This window comes from Xiphias gladius, chromosome 17 (genome assembly GCF_016859285.1).
Source record: "Xiphias gladius isolate SHS-SW01 ecotype Sanya breed wild chromosome 17, ASM1685928v1, whole genome shotgun sequence".
NCBI lineage: Eukaryota > Metazoa > Chordata > Actinopteri > Istiophoriformes > Xiphiidae > Xiphias > Xiphias gladius.
The window spans coordinates 16,384,217-16,405,630 of NC_053416.1; the positions used below are offsets into that span (position 1 = coordinate 16,384,217).

General features: G+C 40.2%; 3 protein-coding genes across 6 annotated transcripts; 1 reads left to right on the plus strand and 2 right to left on the minus strand.

The window, feature by feature from the left end:
* Positions 1-935: 935 nt before the first annotated feature.
* Positions 936-6,545, minus strand: pcyt1bb (phosphate cytidylyltransferase 1, choline, beta b). The gene is made up of 8 exons (XM_040150512.1): positions 6,033-6,545; positions 4,671-4,770; positions 4,147-4,263; positions 3,745-3,896; positions 3,554-3,632; positions 3,311-3,453; positions 2,991-3,179; positions 936-1,714 (listed from the first exon to the last, which is right to left on the minus strand). Exons 1-8 carry the CDS (start codon positions 6,111-6,113, stop codon positions 1,469-1,471), a joined length of 1,107 nt encoding a protein of 368 aa, XP_040006446.1. The 5' UTR covers positions 6,114-6,545; the 3' UTR covers positions 936-1,468.
* Positions 6,546-10,249: 3,704 nt separating this feature from the next.
* LOC120802181 (lipase member H-like) lies at positions 10,250-18,948 on the plus strand. 3 transcript variants are annotated; one of them, XM_040149719.1, is made up of 11 exons: positions 10,250-10,352; positions 10,823-10,904; positions 13,298-13,668; positions 13,763-13,871; positions 14,686-14,787; positions 14,935-15,024; positions 15,110-15,277; positions 15,652-15,741; positions 16,841-16,949; positions 17,079-17,252; positions 17,406-18,948. In XM_040149719.1, exons 2-11 carry the CDS (start codon positions 10,850-10,852, stop codon positions 17,488-17,490), a joined length of 1,353 nt encoding a protein of 450 aa, XP_040005653.1. In that variant the 5' UTR covers positions 10,250-10,352; positions 10,823-10,849; the 3' UTR covers positions 17,491-18,948. The 3 variants fall into 3 exon arrangements, with proteins under 3 accessions (XP_040005653.1, XP_040005655.1, XP_040005654.1); XM_040149721.1 differs by having other exon boundaries at positions 13,496-13,668; XM_040149720.1 differs by lacking the exon at positions 10,250-10,352 and having other exon boundaries at positions 10,827-10,904; positions 13,422-13,668.
* Positions 17,461-20,882, minus strand: si:dkey-71d15.2 (SH3 domain-containing kinase-binding protein 1). Of its 2 annotated transcripts, XM_040149723.1 has the most exons (6): positions 20,809-20,882; positions 19,385-19,495; positions 19,065-19,279; positions 18,912-18,975; positions 18,676-18,770; positions 17,461-17,530 (listed from the first exon to the last, which is right to left on the minus strand). In XM_040149723.1, exons 2-5 carry the CDS (start codon positions 19,484-19,486, stop codon positions 18,732-18,734), a joined length of 420 nt encoding a protein of 139 aa, XP_040005657.1. In that variant the 5' UTR covers positions 19,487-19,495; positions 20,809-20,882; the 3' UTR covers positions 17,461-17,530; positions 18,676-18,731. The 2 variants fall into 2 exon arrangements, with proteins under 2 accessions (XP_040005657.1, XP_040005656.1); XM_040149722.1 differs by lacking the exon at positions 20,809-20,882 and having other exon boundaries at positions 19,385-19,871.
* Between the last annotated feature and the right edge of the window lie 532 nt (positions 20,883-21,414).

Sequence of the window (21,414 nt, forward strand, 5' to 3'; positions counted from 1 at the left end):
TTTAATGAGTTTGAGGTTCAGTCTGTTGTTGGGACAAAATAAACATTGTGAAAGTGTCACTATTTTCTGAAATTTTACAAACCAAACGAACAGTCGAATCGATGAATTGAGAAAATAATCTGGAGATTAATCATAATAAAATAAATTAGTTGCAGTCCTACATGAAACACTTAACCCACTGTAATGAACCACAACTTTAAAATGCTGCTTACACATTCATGCATCAATAATAATAATCTAATGATGTAATAGTATAACAGTCACAGGGGACATTTATCTCCGTTGAATACTTCTACTTTTGATACTTTGATACTTTAAATACATTTTCGCAATTATCCTTACATACTCTTACTCAAGTAACATGTTCAGTGCAGGGCTTTTACTTGTAATGTGGTACAGCTTAAGTCAATGCCCTGCTGTGAGTATTTTTAAATACACCCGCCGTACACAAGTCGGACATCTTGCTTCTCATCGTCTTTGTTTGGCTGCATAAATATTCTCAGCTGATTCCTTTAACCATAGTCTATACATTCTCATCTCTTTATAATGTTTTATATCATAGTTAAGAACACTGAAGGGTTAAAACAACTCAATTTGCTGATCCCTTTATTCCGTAACCAAGGTCTGGTGATTGGAGGCAGACCTGTTTCTCCTTCCTCTCCTTGGAGCAATAGCAATACCCTCTTCCTGAGCGACATCTATAATAATGACAAAGGCCTCTGCACTTTGATTTGGATGGTTGTGGGGAAACATTAAAGACGTAATCCTGGCGAACCAATTTAACAACTTGTAATACATCATCTATGTTCATCAAGACGTCACATCACATATTTGATCCATTTTAATACTAATAACAATTTTGATTGGAGCAGGTTTCTGTCAATATCAAGAATAAGATTTTGTCCAGATTTTGTCTGAGGAACTTCAGGGATATATTGCTTCTAAACTACTACAGATGTCATATAACTGAGTAAATACAAATTGGGCCTGTCTCCCTTAGACCTACAAAAAATTATCTTGGATTGCAAAAAACAATTCAGTCTCCTCAGTCTTACGGGAAGAATCATAATGTCCGTTTAGGACATGAAATGGCAGGGACATTTGGGTTGATTATCACTGTAAGTCTGAAAAACAGTGACCGAGTCCTGCGAAGGCAATTTGAGGGTGAGTATGTTGTGCAAATTTATCTACTAGACATATGGAATTGTAACAAATACAAGAGGACAGATCACATTCAAGACAAATTTAATGTTCTTTTCCTCTTCTTTTCAGTGAATAAACATAATGTACATTATAATATATTGCACTTGCACTTGAATAAACCATTTAATAAATTAAAGTACAAACATTTTTTGTTTGTTAATTTTATCAGTAGCATCTTTAGACGTATTATGTACTAAATTGATAACGTATAGCCTCTGAAAAGACCAATAAAGATGACCCAAGTATGAGGAGTTCATTGCACATGTCAGCTGTCTGCGGAAGCAGCCTTGAGAGAGGAGCGTGTCCCCTTTTTGGGTGCGGAGGGGGAGGATGGAGAGGAAGGAGGGGAGAGAGAGGACGGAGAGGAGGAGGAGGAGGAGGAGGCAGAGACAGGGGAGGAGTCAGGGGAAACTGAGCGACGTCTGGTGGGGCTGCTGCTGGGGGAGCCACGGGGTGAAGAGTAGGGCGACAGGGCCTGGAGCATACGTCCACTCCGCTCCTGAATCGCATGCTAAACAATGACAGAGACAGAAAAAGGTTTACTGTCTTGTTATGTTGCGTTTCGTTGAAGTGCTTCAGTGGATTGTTTTCTGATGGAATGTTCTGTGACCTGTTCATTGTACTTGCTTTCACCCAACCTGTCATTTTTATGTATACTCCGGTCATTTCCCACATTAACCAGAGTGCCTCTTGTCATTGTCCAGAGGATGGCTCCGGAGAGACAACTATCAAGTAATTTTGATGAAGAAACACGATGACACATCAAGATCTGACGTTATAAGAAGCATGTTTTTTTTTCTGTTGTATTTCGGCAAATTTCTGGATATTTATCGAAAAGCGGGGAAAGCATCAGAGATACTACAATCCCCGTACATTGTCAGTTGTGCTGAGTCCAGGAGTGTGTGTATTCTGAGTTCAGACTGAGACTGAGATTGATGAGTTATGACTCTGAGAAACAGGTTGTAATGGCAGCGCCAAGCTATTTTTTCCCCCTTCCCCTTGTTGCTCGATGCACTGGCGCCCAGGTCAATTGCCTATGTCACCTATACTATGTTTTTTATGCATAGGCCTTTGCCATTATTGTAGATGTCACTCATGTCTTGAAACTGTATTGCAGTTTGTTCCATTGAGGCCACTGTTGGTGGATGAGCTGGTATCTCTGCCTCTTTGTGATGGAGACAGCTCTTTGTGATTGTTACATGTCCAACTTTATAAGTTTCAAGTGAAGTGCTTGTTCTTTGATTGTGATACACTGACAACAAAACCTGATGTTTACCACTGAAGCTTGAAGGAATAGTTTGAGATTTTTGGAAATTTGCTTAATTGCTTTCTTTCTGCCTTCTGTCGATACTAGTCTCAGACGTTTCTTTTCAATCTGATGCTGGAATGAGCAGCCCGTTAGCATAGCTTAGCATGTAGACGGGAAATAGTTAGCGGGGCTTTGTCCGAAGCTAATATATCCACTTACCAGACCCTCTAAAGCTCACTAATTAACATTATATTTCATTTGTTTCATCTGCACAAAAACCAAAGTGTAAAAATGACAATTTGTGATTTTACAGGGGAGTTATGTGTGGAACTGTTTTCTTCACTGGTTCCCTGGCAAGACTTCAAGAAGTTATATATTTAATCAAGATCACATCAATCAAGACTTATCAAGATAATATAAATACACCACTAAACAACAAACTCAGCCTAGAAATTAAAGGTTCTATATCTGTCATGGTTTAAGAGGGATTTTCCCTTCAATTAGCGTGTCCTGTGGATTAATGTAAAAGCAAACGTGCCCAGGCTCCGTCAGGTCCAAAAAGCTCCAAGAAGTTGCCAATGAACTCTCGCGACTTCTCTTCCCACTTGTGGATGAGGTCTTGGCTCTTCTCTTCCACTCTGTAGACAAAGTGTTTGGACTTCTCCTCCACAGTACGGACTGTCTCTTTCATCTTGTCCACCTGGTTCTGGAGTCGGTACTTGTTCTCCTGTCAGAAAAAGACAAAGCACGTGACCATCAGTACATTTGCGATTATTTATATATTGTGTTAAGTATGGTTTGCTTTAATAACATTTTTTTATTATTTTATTATTTATTATTAAATATGATTTCTCTTACATTAATGAATCCAACATTTAGTTCTCGGGCTGTGTAGCCTCTTTGCAGGTTGCGCCGAACGTAGATGTCATAGTCTCGGACGATGCGAGTGATCAGATCGGATGTGGAGATGCCCTCTGTCCTCTGAGTGGCCACAAACATTCCTGACATGAATACACAGATAATTTAAACACATGTAATTCATTCAAGTGATATGAAAAATGACAACTAGATTTCATCATAATGAGTTATAAGCATCTTCACCTGCTTCCTTAATGTGTTTATAAACATCCTCCGATCCAGCAGAGGTGTAAGGGATATCATCATGGGCCACAAAGTCAATCTGTGAGTGCAACAGGACAGTTTTCAGACTGATTGAACACCAGATATCTCTGTTGTCGTCACTGTATGACATAATAAGAAGCTGTGTGTCCAGCGACTGCGTGACCCGTGACCTTATGTCTCTTGAGGAACTCTGTGGTAAGGGTCCAGGGAGCGTCCCGCACCACCTCGTCAACGTAACGGCAGTGTCTCAGGGCTTCGTAGCGTTCATCCTCCGTCATCACCGTGTAGCCCTTAAACTTGTGGGTCAGTTCATCACTGCAGACTAGTGAAACAGGAATTTACATGTGATGTCTTACATTAAATCCAAGACTTTAAACTGGAATTAAAATGGAAGATTTAGCCCAAAGACCTGTAAGATTTTGACCCATTAAAGGCCATTTTATTCTAGGATTAGGATTCATATTCAGCTAACGGTGCTCTTTTTTCATGTAAACAAGGGGTTAAACTGTCTTATTTTTCCAATGTGTTTTTAATGTAATTTGTTGAGAGAGGGAGTAACATTCATACTTTACCTCCTACTATCAGATAAGTGTTGGGGAACACATTTTTGGCCTGCATCAGAGCTCGAGCATGCCCCGAATGGAAAAGATCAAAGATCCCATCAGCGTAGACTCGCACCGGACGATGAGCTACAAGATAAGAAATATGAAACCATGTTCTTAAGTGCCAACATGACATTACAAAACCCCATTGTAAATTACAGGGATTTACTGATATGCCATCTTGATGCAATTACTGATACCTGATCAGCCAATAAAGATCTTTTATTTTGTTGCTAATGTATCAGTCATATGACGTGACACATTCCTGGAGCAAAAGATCATAATAATAACAACCTTACCATCAACCAAATAACTAGCAGTAAAACAATATTGTACTGATACTGAAATCACTTTTTACAGCTGATGTCTGCTGATACCAACATACTGAAGCATCTCAAGTAAGTAATTCTCTTACTAGCTTACAAGATCCAAAGACACTCTCGGTTACATGACATTAATTAGCATTGTAAACAAAAACTATCAACAAGTGTGACCTGGTGTGCCCCTCCGTGCTTGGGCGATGGTCAACTTTTCATGGGGGATCTCTGATTCACAACCTGCAGAACTGGTAAAAGTAGCCGGCTCCCGCAGGGCCTAAACAAAGAGACAGAGAACACAGAGGAAAAAAAGACACCTTAAGGCTCATCCAATGGTGCGTTCTTCCACTTTAACGTTTTCCACTTTTCATACTCACATTCACACCTAAGGGCAATTGTTAAGTTTCCGGTTTACCTAACCTGCATGTATGTGTACTGTGGGAGGAAAAGGGTGTTACTGGGAATCATGCTGTAGTTGAAACACACTGGCAATTAAAAAACAAAACAGTGCAGGAGGACAATATACAGCCACACAGTTATTGCAGAATTTAGAATTGAAGTAATGTAATATTAACAGTGATTTTATAGGTTTATTTTTATAAAACATAAGGTATTGTAAATTGGCAGGTTGGGACTCCTCTCTAGATTTAACATTATAAAAAATAATATTATCAAAACAAGATAAGCTTTGATAATATCTTCAGGGCAGCTTTGAACAATCTCATCACTCTGAAGTAATGAGCTTCCTGATATGTCATGGACTTTGTGTTGTGTGTAGATACATATACGCACTTTTATCTGCTGTGTTGTAAGATATACTTTGAACTTTGATTCTGCTCAGACATCTGATGTTTCTTTCATTAAACTATAAGATTGTTTAGTTTAATGGCTTAAAATTTGTTCTGAAATGCTCAGAACTTTATGAATGCTAATAATCTTAGCATGCCTCCATACTTCTTGTTTTTTTTTCTTTGTCCTTATATTTAGCCCCTGATTCCCCACTTTACACCTCCAAGAAGTCAGTATACATGCAGGCCTTGTATGTTATGTGCAGCTTATGCAGTTAAACTCTACGCTATATGATTCACAATTCTTTGATAAATTTACAGCAACGAACACTGATTACATTAGAATCACTTGAAAACTACTATTTTTAATCATAACAAACAAGTGCTTAATACCACTTGGGAGTAATCGTCAATGTATTACTATACTACATTTCAGACATAAAAATTAGTCATCGCACCATCGTTCCTTCCGCCCAGCTAATCAGTTACCTCTCCACTCCCAGGCACAAGTCAAATAACCATAGAGGAAACATTTACTACTGTAATATTCAAAGCCTGTCACATAAAAATACAATATAATGCTGACTGATATATTTCTGATACATGCTCTCATTTCCAGTGTCTTAAAATAACAACAAAAACAAGACATCCAGAATCTCCTTTATGGGACTGTAAAGTCCCGTATGATTATTATTTGAAGTGTAAGAATAAACACGGTGGCCACGTTTCATGTTGACAGAACAGGACTTACCCTGCGAGGGCCTCCTCTTTGGTTCTGCTGGGCCTGTTGCTGCTGCACATTGCTGCCTCGGCCTCGTCTCCTTCCAGCCATCCTGGATATTCTGCTGCACCCACCTGCCACTCCTCTCTGCTGGTTTAACTAGCGCACAGCGGCGATTTCTAAGCCTGTCCGTGTTTTTAAGTATACATGCCAACTGCTTGCCTGACCCTGATGACGGGAGAAAGTAGTGAGCAAAGTTCAAGCCACTCTGGTGAAGGCGTTCAAAAATGTAGATTGCAGGACTTTCCCGTTCTTCATGTGGTTACAGTGAAGCTTAGGAAAGCAAACTTACACAGTCAGTAAACTCCATACACTATATTTAACAGTCCAGCAAGAAGTGAAAGAGAAAAATGTTCATGTTTTGAAACATTTCTCACATTTCCTTCCAGACTGTGATATATAGAGAACAGAGTCTACTAGTAGAGTAATATTGCATGCTGAGGGAAGCTAAATTAAAACAACTATAAGTGCTAGGAGCTGTTACACCAGCAGCCTTTGGAACCAAATACAGAAGGACAATATGTCCCAACATTTCACAAAAGCTGTCACAAGTTACCCACAGTGCTATGCTTGATATTATGTAATTTCTGTCGTGAATACAGTCTTGGTACATCTTAAAATCAATAACACGCTGCCCCTACCCACTTGCACATTTAGTTTTTGACACCACCTGCTTTACCATATACATTGTTTACAGTGTAGCGCCAGCTGTTGTAAAAGGCTACATGATTCATGTACACACATACAGTGTAAAACAATCTCAGAAAATCGACTATTCTCAATCTTAAATACATTAAATGCAAATTCAAAAATTCATTCAAATTCTTATAGTATTTATGTAGAAAAAATAAGTTTTAGCCACACTAACAACTAAAAATACTTTGGTGGATCAATCAGTCCATCTGGTTAGTTCAAATATCTCGAAAACTATTGAATGGATTGAAAAGAAATGTGGTACAGATACTGTATCTTGGTCATTCCCTGACTTTTCCTACAGCACCACCATGAGGTCAACATTTGTGATTTTGAGTGAAATGTCCCCACAGCTATTGGATGGATTTCCATGAAATTTGGCACAGACATTCATGTTCCAATCAGGATGAACTATAATAACTTTAGTGATCCCTTGACATTTCATCTAGCATCATCATCATCAACCAGTCAAATTTTTAATTTGTTCGATACATTATGGTTTATCCAGATGTACCCTGTGTTTAGTGCTAATTAGCAAATATTAAGATGCTAACATGCTGAACAAGCATTAAAACCTGCCAAACACCACCATGTTAGCATTGTAATCATGAATATGTTAGGGATTGTACAAACATTATTGGGCTGGAGAGGGTGGTTGAATCTTATAGAAAAAGGCTAGGTGTTCCACGGCATAATCAATATTTTTGTTAGACCTTTTGATGAGAAAAATAAAGCCCGCCCGTCCTCCTGCTCTCCTAAAAATGACTACACCCCCAGCAAAACAAGGACCTGACCATCTCCTTTTCTGCCAGCAACCCCCCCCCCAAGTAATTTTCCCATAGTCCCTTAGTATACTGAAGTTAGCATTTAGCCTTACTGAAATACATGGTTGTTGAGTCTTAAAAATTTTTCAAAGATAAACAACCAGTGAAGTGTATCTGTTTTATCTTTATCTTATCTTCATCTTTATCTTATTTTTACTCACTTATTTTACTTTAAACATCAATCAAATGGTTTCAAGTTGGTGAATGCTGGTTGTCAGGCAGTGAGAAATAAGGGCATGATTCGCCCCAAAATGAACATTCAGTCAACACCCAGACCAACTTAAACCGGAGGACCACAAGATAAACCCTCAACACACAGTTTTTTTTTATTGCAAATTGAAAAGTACAATTATTATAACACATATGGTATATGCAGTACACGTACACACACACACACACACACACACACACACACACACACACACACACACACACACACACACACACACACACACACACACACACACACACACACACACACACACACACACACACACACACACACACACACACACACACACACACACACACACACACACACACACACACACACACACACACACACACACACACACACACACACACACACACACACACACACACACACACACACACACACACACACACACACACACACACACACACACACACACACACACACACACACACACACACACACACACACACACACACACACACACACACACACACACACACACACACACACACACACACACACACACACACACACACACACACACACACACACACACACACACACACACACACACACACACACACACACACACACACACACACACACACACACACACACACACACACACACACACACACACACACACACACACACACACACACACACACACACACACACACACACACACACACACACACACACACACACACACACACACACACACACACACACACACACACACACACACACACACACACACACACACACACACACACACACACACACACACACACACACACACACACACACACACACACACACACACACACACACACACACACACACACACACACACACACACACACACACACACACACACACACACACACACACACACACACACACACACACACACACACACACACACACACACACACACACACACACACACACACACACACACACACACACACACACACACACACACACACACACACACACACACACACACACACACACACACACACACACACACACACACACACACACACACACACACACACACACACACACACACACACACACACACACACACACACACACACACACACACACACACACACACACACACACACACACACACACACACACACACACACACACACACACACACACACACACACACACACACACACACACACACACACACACACACACACACACACACACACACACACACACACACACACACACACACACACACACACACACACACACACACACACACACACACACACACACACACACACACACACACACACACACACACACACACACACACACACACACACACACACACACACACACACACACACACACACACACACACACACACACACACACACACACACACACACACACACACACACACACACACACACACACACACACACACACACACACACACACACACACACACACACACACACACACACACACACACACACACACACACACACACACACACACACACACACACACACACACACACACACACACACACACACACACACACACACACACACACACACACACACACACACACACACACACACACACACACACACACACACACACACACACACACACACACACACACACACACACACACACACACACACACACACACACACACACACACACACACACACACACACACACACACACACACACACACACACACACACACACACACACACACACACACACACACACACACACACACACACACACACACACACACACACACACACACACACACACACACACACACACACACACACACACACACACACACACACACACACACACACACACACACACACACACACACACACACACACACACACACACACACACACACACACACACACACACACACACACACACACACACACACACACACACACACACACACACACACACACACACACACACACACACACACACACACACACACACACACACACACACACACACACACACACACACACACACACACACACACACACACACACACACACACACACACACACACACACACACACACACACACACACACACACACACACACACACACACAGACACACACACACACACACACACACACACACACACACACACACACACACACACACACACACACACACACACACACACACACACACACACACACACACACACACACACACACACACACACACACACACACACACACACACTTTTGTCAGTAAGTGTATAGCAACTGTTTTCCTGGGAAATAGTCAAGAAATTTTTGGGAAAATCAACAAGTTTGAGCAAATGACCCACAATGGCATTGTATAGACCTAAACAGGGCTCTCAGCTGATGTACAGGGCGGGAGTATTACTCTGCTGTTCTTCCTCTCACTTCCTGATCTCTGAACACTGCCCAAATATGTGAAGTGACAAACAGTATAGCCTGTAACATTCTGGACATTTGACAGACCAGCCAGGAAACGTTATCCTCCATCAAAGGTAAGATTCTGATGACACTGAAGTTGTTGTTAAACTCTCTCACCGTTGTCAAATTTGTGCATATTGAATCTGAGGAGGATACTGTTCACTCAGTAAACATGAGGGGTCTACTGTAGCAGTAGAAGATACACCAGAGTTTCCGAGCAGGACAGACTATGATTTCTGCTGATATCAATTTCACTTATAATCACAATGTCTGAGATCAATAAAAGTGGGTGGAGGCAGAAAAAAAAAGGTTTTCAGTAGAATAGAAATTGGTTTTCCTAGCTTATTCATGAACATAGTTTTATGACATTGGAAGGTAAGTAAATAAGTAACTAACCTCCTTTTCCTTTGCTTTGGTCCAATGTTGCTGTGTCTGTTACTGTGTTTGTGTACATATGATTTGCTTTTAATTACAATATGGGCCAAATAACGTTTGACTGATGTTTGTTCATGTAATTGTCTGACTCAAATAACTCTGTTTGTAGATTATTTGCCCATGACTGGTGTAAAGCATGTTCCTTTGGCAATATCTGATACTCCTGCTGACAGCTGTTCAAATATGCAAAGGTAAGGCGCAAAACATGACACTCTGAAACGTAAATACACGTACACGTACAAGTACACGTACACACACACACACACACACACACACACACACACACTTTTGTCAGTAAGTGTATAGCAACTGTTTTCCTGGGAAATAGTCAAGAAATTTTTGGGAAAATCAACAAGTTTGAGCAAATGACCCACAATGGCATTGTATAGACCTAAACAGGGCTCTCAGCTGATGTACAGGGGCGTGAGAGAGTTTCGGCAACCCAGGTCAAACTTTCTGTTACTGTGAACAGTTAAGTGAGTAAAAGATGAACTGATCTCCAAAAGACATAAAGTTAAAGATGACACATTTCCTCAATATTATAAGAAAGATCACTTTTTTATTTCCATCTTTTACAGTTTCAAAAGGAAAAGGGACCGAAACAATTTACTGTAAAGTAGTTAGTTACACCCCCTCTGGCAAGTATCACAGCTTGTAAATGCTTTTTGAAGCAGCTAAGAGTCTTTCAGTTTTTCGTGGGATTCTCACCCATTCTTTCTTGCAAAAGGCTTCAGGTTCTGTGAGATTCTTGGGCCGTCTTGCATCAACTGCTCTTTTGAGGTCTATCCAATGATTTTCAATGATGTTTAGTTCGTGGGACTGTGAGGACCATGGCCGAACCTTCAGCTTGTGCCTCTTGAGGTAGTCCATTGTGGATTTTGAGGCGTGTTTAAGATTATTATCCAAGTATGTTGCACAAATATGACCTCAATGGAGGTCAGATTTGTGCAGGTGTCGCTGCACAGTAGAACAGTGCACCACCACTCCAGAGTCTGCTAAATCTACATGAAGGTCTTTTGCAGCCAAATGGGGGTATTGATTTGCCTCTCTAGCAATCCTATGACCCGTTCTCTCAGAAAGTTTTCTTGGTCTTCCAGACCTCAACTTGACCTCCACCGTTCCTGTTACCTGCCATTTCTTAGTTACATTACAAACTGAGGAAGCGGCTACCTGAAAATGCTTTGCTACCTTCTTATAGCCTTCTCCTGCTTTGTGGGCATCAATTCTTTTAATTTTCAGAATGCTAGGCAGCATCTTAGAGGACCCCAGGGCTGCTGATTGTTGGGACAAGGTTTGAGGAGTCAGTATTTATAAAGCTTTAAAATTCTCATTACTTGGCCTTTTCTTAAGATGACCGTAAAAAGCTGTAGCCTTAACAAGCTAATTAAGGTCTGAGATCTTGGTAAAAGTTATCTGAGAGCTCAGATCACTTGGGTTGGCCAAACTTTTGTATGCTGCTCATTTCCCTTTTTTCAATCTAAAATCATACAAAACAAAAATAATACACCAATCCTACTTCAACTGTTGAAAAGAACGTTTCATCTTTAACTTTTTTCCTTTTGGAGATCAGTTCACTTAATTTGTCACAGTAACAGAAATTTTGACCAGAGGTGCCCAAAGTTTTTCATGCTACTGTATATGCAGCAGTGCTAATATGATTTATTGTGTAACAGGTAGGGAGAGCAGCTGATGGCTTTTCTTAAATATAAACTTAGTTTGTTTGTTTGAGTAAATGGACATGCTGCCTGAAGAAAAATGTTTACACAATTGTAGGTTGATAGCAAGAAAACTATAAATCTAGACATCACCACTAGCTCAGGTAAAAATCCTTATCTTGTTGAAAACACACATCACTTGCTCAGCAGACAGTTGGCAGAAATAGAGATTAGTATCTGTCTGTTCTTGAATGACTTAATTATAATCGGTTGTTTGGCTCAATTATCGTGTATTTTGGTAGGTGGCACTGAGAAAATCTGTTTTTTCGTGATGAATTATCATATTGTTTAGTGCTACTGGATAAAGCAACAAACGCCATAGTCTTTCTTGACTATCACTATTTTTGGCTGTGTTGTATTAGACTGTATTTAGTCATTATTTACGCAAGGTCATATCTTCTCTACAACTCCAGACATAACTGGTGGTAACGTGGTGTGGCCTCTTTTGTTATAATCACATCTGCTTTTCTAAGGCTCTATAACCGTATATGTTAGTGACTGACATGATGTGAATCAGTTGCGTTACGCTGGTCCATGACAGTGCTATTACAAGTCAGCTCTACTCATAAAACTCAGTGTTGCCTAATCATCTGCGTTCCCAGCTGAACTCGTTCATGACGTGTCTTTCAAGTGGGCAAAGCAGTACTTGAGAACAGTATCACCCTAGAATTGCATGGAGTACTCCTACAAGGAGTCATATTCGATTTATGTCATTGATGAGGGCATAAACTTTGGATATTAAGTCATCAAAAATCTAAAGGTTACACAACCAAAGCTTATAAAATCAAACAGGTTGTGTCTAATTTATTCTTATTTAAACACCTCTCTCACTTTCTGCTCCTTCTTTTTTTCCCAACATCACTCACCAGCTCAGAGATGTGACAAATTTACACATCTAAATCTCGGTCACGCATTCATTGGCACCAGCATCAGAATTAGATTGTTGCTCTACACCAGGGAAAATGGCACCTGTGGTACACTCTTGTCCCACAGCAACCTGTCTGCCCATCCCCAGTTCAACTTGTCCAGACCTACCACCTTCATCATTCATGGGTATCGGCCCACAGGATCTCCACCAGTGTGGATAAAAAACCTCACGGAGCTGCTGCTGGCCAGGGAGGACACCAATGTCGTGGTGGTGGACTGGAACCACGGCGCTGCCAATGTGAACTATTTAAAGGCAGTGGAGAACACACGCAAGGCAGCAGCCAACCTCACTGCTTTCATTGAAATGATGAAGGTATGAGGTGTATCTGACACTCCCTGTCTCCATCACTCTCACTGAAATGTCACAGACTGTTGTGTGTTACAAGACTAATGACTGATCTTTTCAGGAACATGGTGCCTCCCTGAGCTCCATCCATTTGATTGGAATCAGTCTCGGAGCTCATATATCAGGTTTTGTTGGCGCTAACCTGAATGGGTCAATTGGAAGAATTACAGGTAAGAGTGGCGCGTGTTGGCACATAAATTCAGATCGATTTCACTATCGGATTCAGAATTACGAGATGTGTTTTTGTCGAGAAATTTGTAGATAATTGTCCATTGACGCTTAGACAAGTAGAAGAAATACTGCACATATTCCTCTCAGGCAGTTTAATCACTCACACAACCTTTGGTACCTTCCGTTTTACAGTTTTGGCATTTAGCTGAAATGTTTACCAAGGACATTTCATTACAATTGTCATACTCGAATGAGCTTTAATTCCTAGATTGCTAACATAACAGTCAATAATAACACAGAGTGGGAGAGTCCTTGCTGACTTTGTTTTGGCTGTCTGGGCAGGAGTCAGCGTGTAAAATAATTGTCACAGTTGCGTTGATCCAATCCGAAAGTGCAGAGCCAGATATCCAGCACTGCTGTAAATGAGTATCAGGTATAAGAACACCAGGAAAAGTAAAGAGAAGAGGAACAGGTCTAGGGATCCGCAGTGCTTCTGTAACAGCAAACAGTCATATCAAACAGAAACTAGACCTGATGGTATCAGAATGCTTCTGTGTGAGAAAAATAATCAAAGATGTTTGAAAAAGAGCTACACTGGTTTGTCAGATGGGTCAAACGTAATTGATTTCGATGAGGAAAAGGGATAGAAGGTCAAGCAGTGCAGGGTCTTAAACTAAGTGATACCTAATTATTTTACAGTAAGGTCAAATTTTTTGTCTGGCAAAGCCTGCTATTTCTAGCACCCATCCACCCATTTTGGGTTCAGGAATAAACGTAAAGCTCTACTGAGGTCTACTGATGTGATGTTTGCAGCTCTGGATCCTGCTGGGCCCCAGTTCACTGGCACTCCTCCAGAGGACCGACTGGACTCCACAGACGCCCGGTTTGTGGATGTCCTGCACACAGACATAGATGGTTAGTTAAGCTGAAATTCTGTATTGTATGTTTAGAATTGTTTTAAATGAGTTATATAAGTCTTTTCTTTTAATATAAAAAAAACGCACAGATGATTTATATGTGTAAAATTGTTGTTATTTTCATGTGCCAACCGTGTGTTTACAGCCCTGGGCTTCAGAGAACCTCTGGGTCACATTGATTTCTATGCAAATGGAGGAACAGACCAACCCGGCTGCCCAAAGACCCTCTTTTCTGGTAAGGTCTTTAAAATTATGGGACTTGTGTTATAAGCATATGGACAATTTGATTGTATTTCACTTTTTGTCTCACCCCTGTATAGGAGGAAGTTATTTTAAATGCGACCATCAGAGATCAGTGTCGCTCTACCTCGACTCTTTGAATCAGATGTGTGTCAGCAGGGCCTTCCCCTGCTCATCCTACAGCGACTTTCTGGATGGCAGCTGCTTGAACTGCGACCAGTTTGGTGCCGCTGGATGTCCTGTCTTTGGTTGGTACTCTGATTATCTGTTAGAAATAAACAGCACACGTTGTTTCTGTCAAAATTTTGTCCCATGCTGATGGATAGTTACGAAAATAGATGGAAAAAAAAACAAATTTTCATTTACAAGGTGGATACAGGTTTTAATCAAAAGACATGGACAAAATATTGAACAATGTAAGATCTACTCAGTATGGTGATACGGTGTATTTTGACATAAATAAATTAATCTTGAGGCATACACTGAATATTTTTAAGTAAAAAGTTATTTGGGTGTTGTATGGTCTGTCACCGTGTATGTATTTTTGAATGGCATCCTTTATTTCTCCAGAGGTTACAGTATGTTGTCTTAGACCTGACGCAGCTGTTTTACTCAAATGCAGGCTATGACATCACTCGGTGGAAAAACGTCCTGCTGAGGCTTGGCCAAACAAAAACTTTCTTCACAACGAACGCAAAGTCTCCATTCTGCAGTAAGTAACAGAGCACTAATAATCACAGTCATAATCACCAGACAGAAACCCACGGCAGAACCTAAATCTCAATGCGGCAACTGCACTCCACCCGGTCCAGTAACCCTGCTTGCCCTGCCAACTCCTGGTGGCACCATGTCTTTTCCACAAGATTTTACACTGTTAGATTTACGGTATGTTAATAATGTTTTTTAAGAAACGCATTAAAAGGAATATCAGAATTTTATAAAATAATCCATGAAAAATATGAAAGCATTCCTCTAGCCCATAATTTTGCAGAAAAGCACGACTATTCAATAGCTTTATAGGAAGACACAAATAAAATCCACCAAAAGGCGCGTTTATCCCTTTATCTGAAGAAATTAAACACTACAAAGAACCTCACAAAATATATCTTACCAGACATTGATACCGTCAATGTCTGCTATCAGTAAAGCAGTTATATTGTAGGAAAAACATCATTTGCCTTTGTCTGTCCCATATTATAGGCACCATTCATGTACTGCTGGTATCGTTTTCACAGTCATCCCTCCTTTCATTTATACTGTAAATGCACCATACCAGCAGTTCAGAGAAAATAATGATCAACTCAAATTAAAAAGTTTTTTTTTTTGAGCTAAACAATATGCTTTCTATCCTCCGAGGATCAATGCAGTAGGTTGCAGTTTGACATATATTCTACTGCATCGTGGCACAAAAAAATGTTAATTTTTCAAATAACTACTCTGCATCGTTCATTTGGATAAACAGTTTTCATTGAATACAGATTTGTCCCACATTAATAGCATACAAACAATATTCACAGAGCTGCACCTTCATGATCAGTATGAGGAAACGGAAGGATGACAGTGAAAACAACCTCCTGTATTTACATGTGAATGAAGACCGTAAAATAAAAGACTGAAATTCAAAACTTAATTCCAATTTCATCTGACTGCACTTCAATCATGTGGGTGAATTGAGCCAAAAAAAAAAAAAGGTCATAAATGGTCTGTTCTTTAGTAAATTCAACTTCCGTGAAAGTATCAGTTCTAAGTACCATTTAATGTCAAAAAGATGGACATATTATTTTTGAATAACATTTTGAATGTCTTCTCAGTGACAAGCTACAGGGTGGAAGTGATGATATGGAACAAGGATGTTCGCTGGGGATACATTACTATTAAACTTCATTATAATGGTACAGAAGCAGTGGCAACCGTTGACCAGTAAGTCTTCTCTCCATTTATCATTAGTTCTGCTCAAAGTACCAATATTCCACTATGACTTCTCTTTCTCCCTCTGTTACTGCTTTCTCTCAGTAATGGGTGTGTGCTTTTTTTTTTTTTTTAAATCAGTAAATCATCGAAGTTCAAGAAGTACACAGAGACCAAGTTGTTTGCACAGTTTGACAAAGACATTCAGTCCGTGGAAAAGGTGTCTCTCAAATTCTCCACTGGGAATGTATTCAAGCCCAAATATAAGCTCCGTGTTCTCCGAATCCGTCTCACACATCTGGGACGCGAGGAGAGGTAAAGCAACACATATTGATTTTTAATCATTTCGTAACATCTTTCAGAAGTTTGATCAAATTGCCCCATAATTTCAGCCATTTTCACTGTCTAACTAATCAGACACTTCTCCCAGCTCTAGATTGACAGTAATATCGATTTCGTCCCTCACAGGCCTCTCTGTCGATACGACATCCTTCTTGGTGACAACAGCGAGGTCAATTTCAGGCCCCTTCCATGTGAAGAGTCCAACTTCTGAGGCAAAATCCGACCGCGTGTCGAAAACTTCACCGCTCGCTCTGGAAGAGGTTCAGCCGACATGTAATGTCCCTCCAGGACTGTACAGGAAAACAATAAGGACTGCGACAATAGCATATCAATAGGCACTGACACAACGTGAACATTTGTGATCCGAAAAATGAAATGTGATATACCAATATATATATATATAGATGTTTATATGTTTTTAAGAGAAAGAGAGAGAGACATGTTTTTCCTGAAAAGGGAACCTATTTGTATTTCACTGGTGGCGAAAAATAGAGATGGGAATGAGTTTTTGTTCATGCATTTGAAAATCCATCTCAAATGACTTTCAGATTTTTTTATTTTTTACTTTTTTTTTTTTACATATGATGCCAGTAATAACTATATATTTATTTGTGTATATGAATTCATCCTTAATTAATGATCAAGTCAACAATAATGGCCAGCTCCAGCATCTTTAATGAATGCACAATGCACCACCCACATCCGCAACCGATTAATTAACTGGCAGCTTGGTCATTTTTTTATATGATCAAAAGGCAAACTAACTACTATGTGGTTTGAAAAATATATGCACCTAAAATGTGACACAAGTTTCATGTTTTTTGCCTCTACATCACATCATTATAAACAAATGATAGCTCCGCCCTCAGCTCTGCAGACTTACTGCTAGCTCTCATTACTCATCCTCCTTTCTGCCCGTTTCACTGTCAAATGTCTCCTACACAGCTGGATAAAGGAAAGAAAATTGACAGTGATGATCCTCAACCCATTTTCCAGGCCTAAATGACTGAATCAGTCATTCAAAATCTGGGTTCCCACAGGAAAGAGAATCCTGTCTTTCCTCTTCTTGGAAACATCAAGACAATTGCATGTGTTACTGGGCCTTGCTCTGCTCATTTCCAGAGAGAGCGGTCAACAGATATTCCTCTCGGCATAACACTGGATCATTGCTCCCACTGTCTCTCATCTTGACACTTTCAGCAGTGACTCAGTAAAGAAAAACATTCAGTCCTCTTGGCCATTCAGCAGTCCAACAGAAAAGTAAAAAAGTTACCAGCTAAGAAAAATGTTTTTTTTTTTTTAAATAAAAATTCAATCATTTTTCATCAAAAAGGAGCAAGGAGGACTTTTTTAAACTCAGAAAAATATCATTTATCAGGTAAGTGTACAACAGGACCTTTAAACTTGGTTCTTTTGCTTCAAATCAGGATCTCTTGTCTTTGATGATTCCACTCATTTAGACATGTGCTTCTTCATACGTTGAATCTCCATCTAAAAAAAAACAAAACAAACCATGAAAGCAGTTTCTAGATATTAGGTCTAATATTCTTGGCTCAAAGTGGTTCTGTCCAGTTTAAAAATGTGAATAATACTTTACAGAAATCCAGTTTGTTTTGTTTCTTCATGTCACACCTGTAAAGTCAAACGGATCCTTTTCTCCTCATCCAGCTCATTCATCAGCAGTTTAATTTCTTTGCTGGAACAAAAAATATTGTCAAATTAGTGCAGCAAAAAAAAAAAAAACTCTCCTGATGGAAACTAAAAATCCTAGTAACAAAGACATACTTGTGCTGGCTCTTCATCTGTTCAAACTCGTCCCGCAGGTCTCTCAGCTCCGTCTGCAGTTGTTCCAATTTCGGTAAAGAGTGTTGCGCTAGACTTCTGCTCGGCTGGGTGTCGGATTTGAGGCCTGGGGGCAGCGTGGGATGTAGTACAGCAGAGAGGGCCTTTGGTAACAGAGAGGAGAAGGACTGTATGGGCACACCTTTGGGTACTGCTGCCTGTGGAGAATAACCCAACATTACTGGCTGACAAGAAACAAAAACCAGAAATAATAATTCAAATTTTAAAGTGCGTAGAGTCTCAAGTTTTTCTGTTGCACTCACAGGCAGGCCAGACCCATTGTGACTTGTTTCCTGAGGGTTTTCTTGAAGTGTTAAAGTACCCAGCTCTTCACTCTGGTTTTCTTTTCTTTCCTCCTCCATCATGAGTGTTACCTGTAAGTTAAGTCTAGTTTGAGACATCTGATAAGTCATATACATTTACAGTTCACTTCGCCCATTGAAAGTGCGAAAACAAATGTCCCAGCTTTTGGTGTCCCCAAAGAGAATGTTAAAAGTAGCCTTTAGGTCAGTAACGAATGATAAAAGTGATGGACCTCCAGGTAAAATTCTGAAAAACATATTTAATACTGGGCGTTTACCTTTTAACCTTGTTTTAAGTCAGGAGTCAAAGTAGTAGTATCTGCTGCTGCTGTACGTGGCTGTGTGTTACTTGAGGTAGCTCAGAAAAGTTAAATTTATCCCAAGGACAGATGGGACACAAACAGACCAGATCACACACTCTTTTTATATGTCAGCCAAGTTATAGTAGTATTACAGTGTAGTAGTATTTAACTGGACGATGTAACAGTGGAATGGTTTGACTTCTAGATAAGTATTATTAAACATGTATACTTCCCAGAGTCTGAAGCCTTGACTGTAACCTCTCATCTGCAGCATGAGCTACCTGCTCATTCAGCTTCTCCACCACCGGCACAATTGAATCAAACTCCTCAGTTTCTTTGAGAGAAACGGAGAATAAATGTTAAAACTCACCTCTCAGAATCCACTACTCGCACTAACACTACTACCACTACTACTACCACTACTTTACACCCATTGCTACAGAGAACGTAGGCCATTTCCACAGCAATAAACCTAGATCGCGTTCCATTTTTTGTGATCCCAAAGCCTTAACATTCATCATTTTATTTTTTTTAACATGCAGAATTAAAGCATGGTAGTATTTCAAATGACTTTGCAACAGATGTAAAAACAGTAGTTGCAAGGCTTACCAGGAATGAGGACTGAGCTATAGATGCCCATCGTGACAGAGAGGAATACAAGGGTAGAGTGTGAAAGACAGTAAAACCTGCAGTCTTTAAGTCTACATCTACAAATGACAGATTGGAGCAAGTCAGTGGAGCAGAAACCAACAGAAACCAGTCAGCTCAGTGTAACATGCTACACCTTTATGAAATTCAAATGTTCTGAAAAATAAAGGTTGTTCTTTATCTATTATCTGTGTTTTTCATAATAATTCAGCTGCTTCCATTTGACCATTCAACTGAGATACTTCTTCAAGCTAAATTTGGGTGTTAGACGCAGCTGTTTCTCTCATGCCAAAGCAGTGAACAAATGTGCAACACATGCTGGAACCGATGCACAGAAAGGGGCACAGTGACAGATTGTACGTTCATTTGTAAACATACTAAACCAATGACCAGGTTATTGTCACTTAAAGTCGAGGATCTGGTGCATGCACTCACCTTGTTTTGCCAGCGTCACCAGTGAGATACAGCAGCATCTGTGGTAACTGGACACCATCCATTGTAACCCAGTGTGGTCTGCAGAGTATGTTGTGATGACGAGTGGTACTGTCAGGGCTAAGTTTAGCTCAGGACAGAGTGCAGCTCCCCCCTGCTCACAAATATCACTGGGGCAGAGCGGAGGGCGTTGAAGACTGAAGGGCAAGATTTGTGTTTACAGGGACAAACTGGAGTACAGTTACACAAGAACTGATGTTTAAACTGGGCAGAGGAAAGAAAGCATAAAGGGTGATGATTGGCATTTATTGTGATAGCTCAAGAGCTGTGTTGATTGGCTTTCCTTAGTGCTTCCTGAACAGCGCTTAAAATGGACACTCCATCGATTTTACACACACACAGTCCATTTTATTCATCACGAGTATTATCATTCACCCTGCTAAAACAGTTGTATAATGTCCTCTGTGGCTCTGGAGGGAGACTGTTAAGTTTTAAAAAGTTACCCTGATGATGTCATAAGGGTCACCTTACCTTGGGCTCAAGAAAATTTTAACAGAAAGACTGTTAAAAACTGGAGGTGTAGGGTTTGAAAGAAATGGGTATTTAGGA

Coding starts and splice junctions, on each gene's coding strand:
- si:dkey-71d15.2 (XM_040149722.1), bottom strand. CDS start 19,540: ATGTATATGACTTATCAGATGTCTCAAACTAGACTTAACTTACAGGTA. Junction 19,280..19,384: donor ACAATGGGTCTGGCCTGCCT/GTGAGTGCAACA, acceptor TATTCTCCACAG/GCAGCAGTACCCAAAGGTGT. Junction 18,976..19,064: donor CAGATGAAGAGCCAGCACAA/GTATGTCTTTGT, acceptor TTTTTGTTCCAG/CAAAGAAATTAAACTGCTGA.
- pcyt1bb (XM_040150512.1), bottom strand. CDS start 6,113: ATGGCTGGAAGGAGACGAGGCCGAGGCAGCAATGTGCAGCAGCAACAG. Junction 4,771..6,032: donor AAAGAGGAGGCCCTCGCAGG/GTAAGTCCTGTT, acceptor CTCTTTGTTTAG/GCCCTGCGGGAGCCGGCTAC. Junction 3,897..4,146: donor CACTTATCTGATAGTAGGAG/GTAAAGTATGAA, acceptor CTGTTTCACTAG/TCTGCAGTGATGAACTGACC.
- LOC120802181 (XM_040149719.1), top strand. CDS start 10,850: ATGTTCCTTTGGCAATATCTGATACTCCTGCTGACAGCTGTTCAAATA. Junction 16,950..17,078: donor GCAGTGGCAACCGTTGACCA/GTAAGTCTTCTC, acceptor TTTTTAAATCAG/TAAATCATCGAAGTTCAAGA. Junction 17,253..17,405: donor CATCTGGGACGCGAGGAGAG/GTAAAGCAACAC, acceptor CGTCCCTCACAG/GCCTCTCTGTCGATACGACA.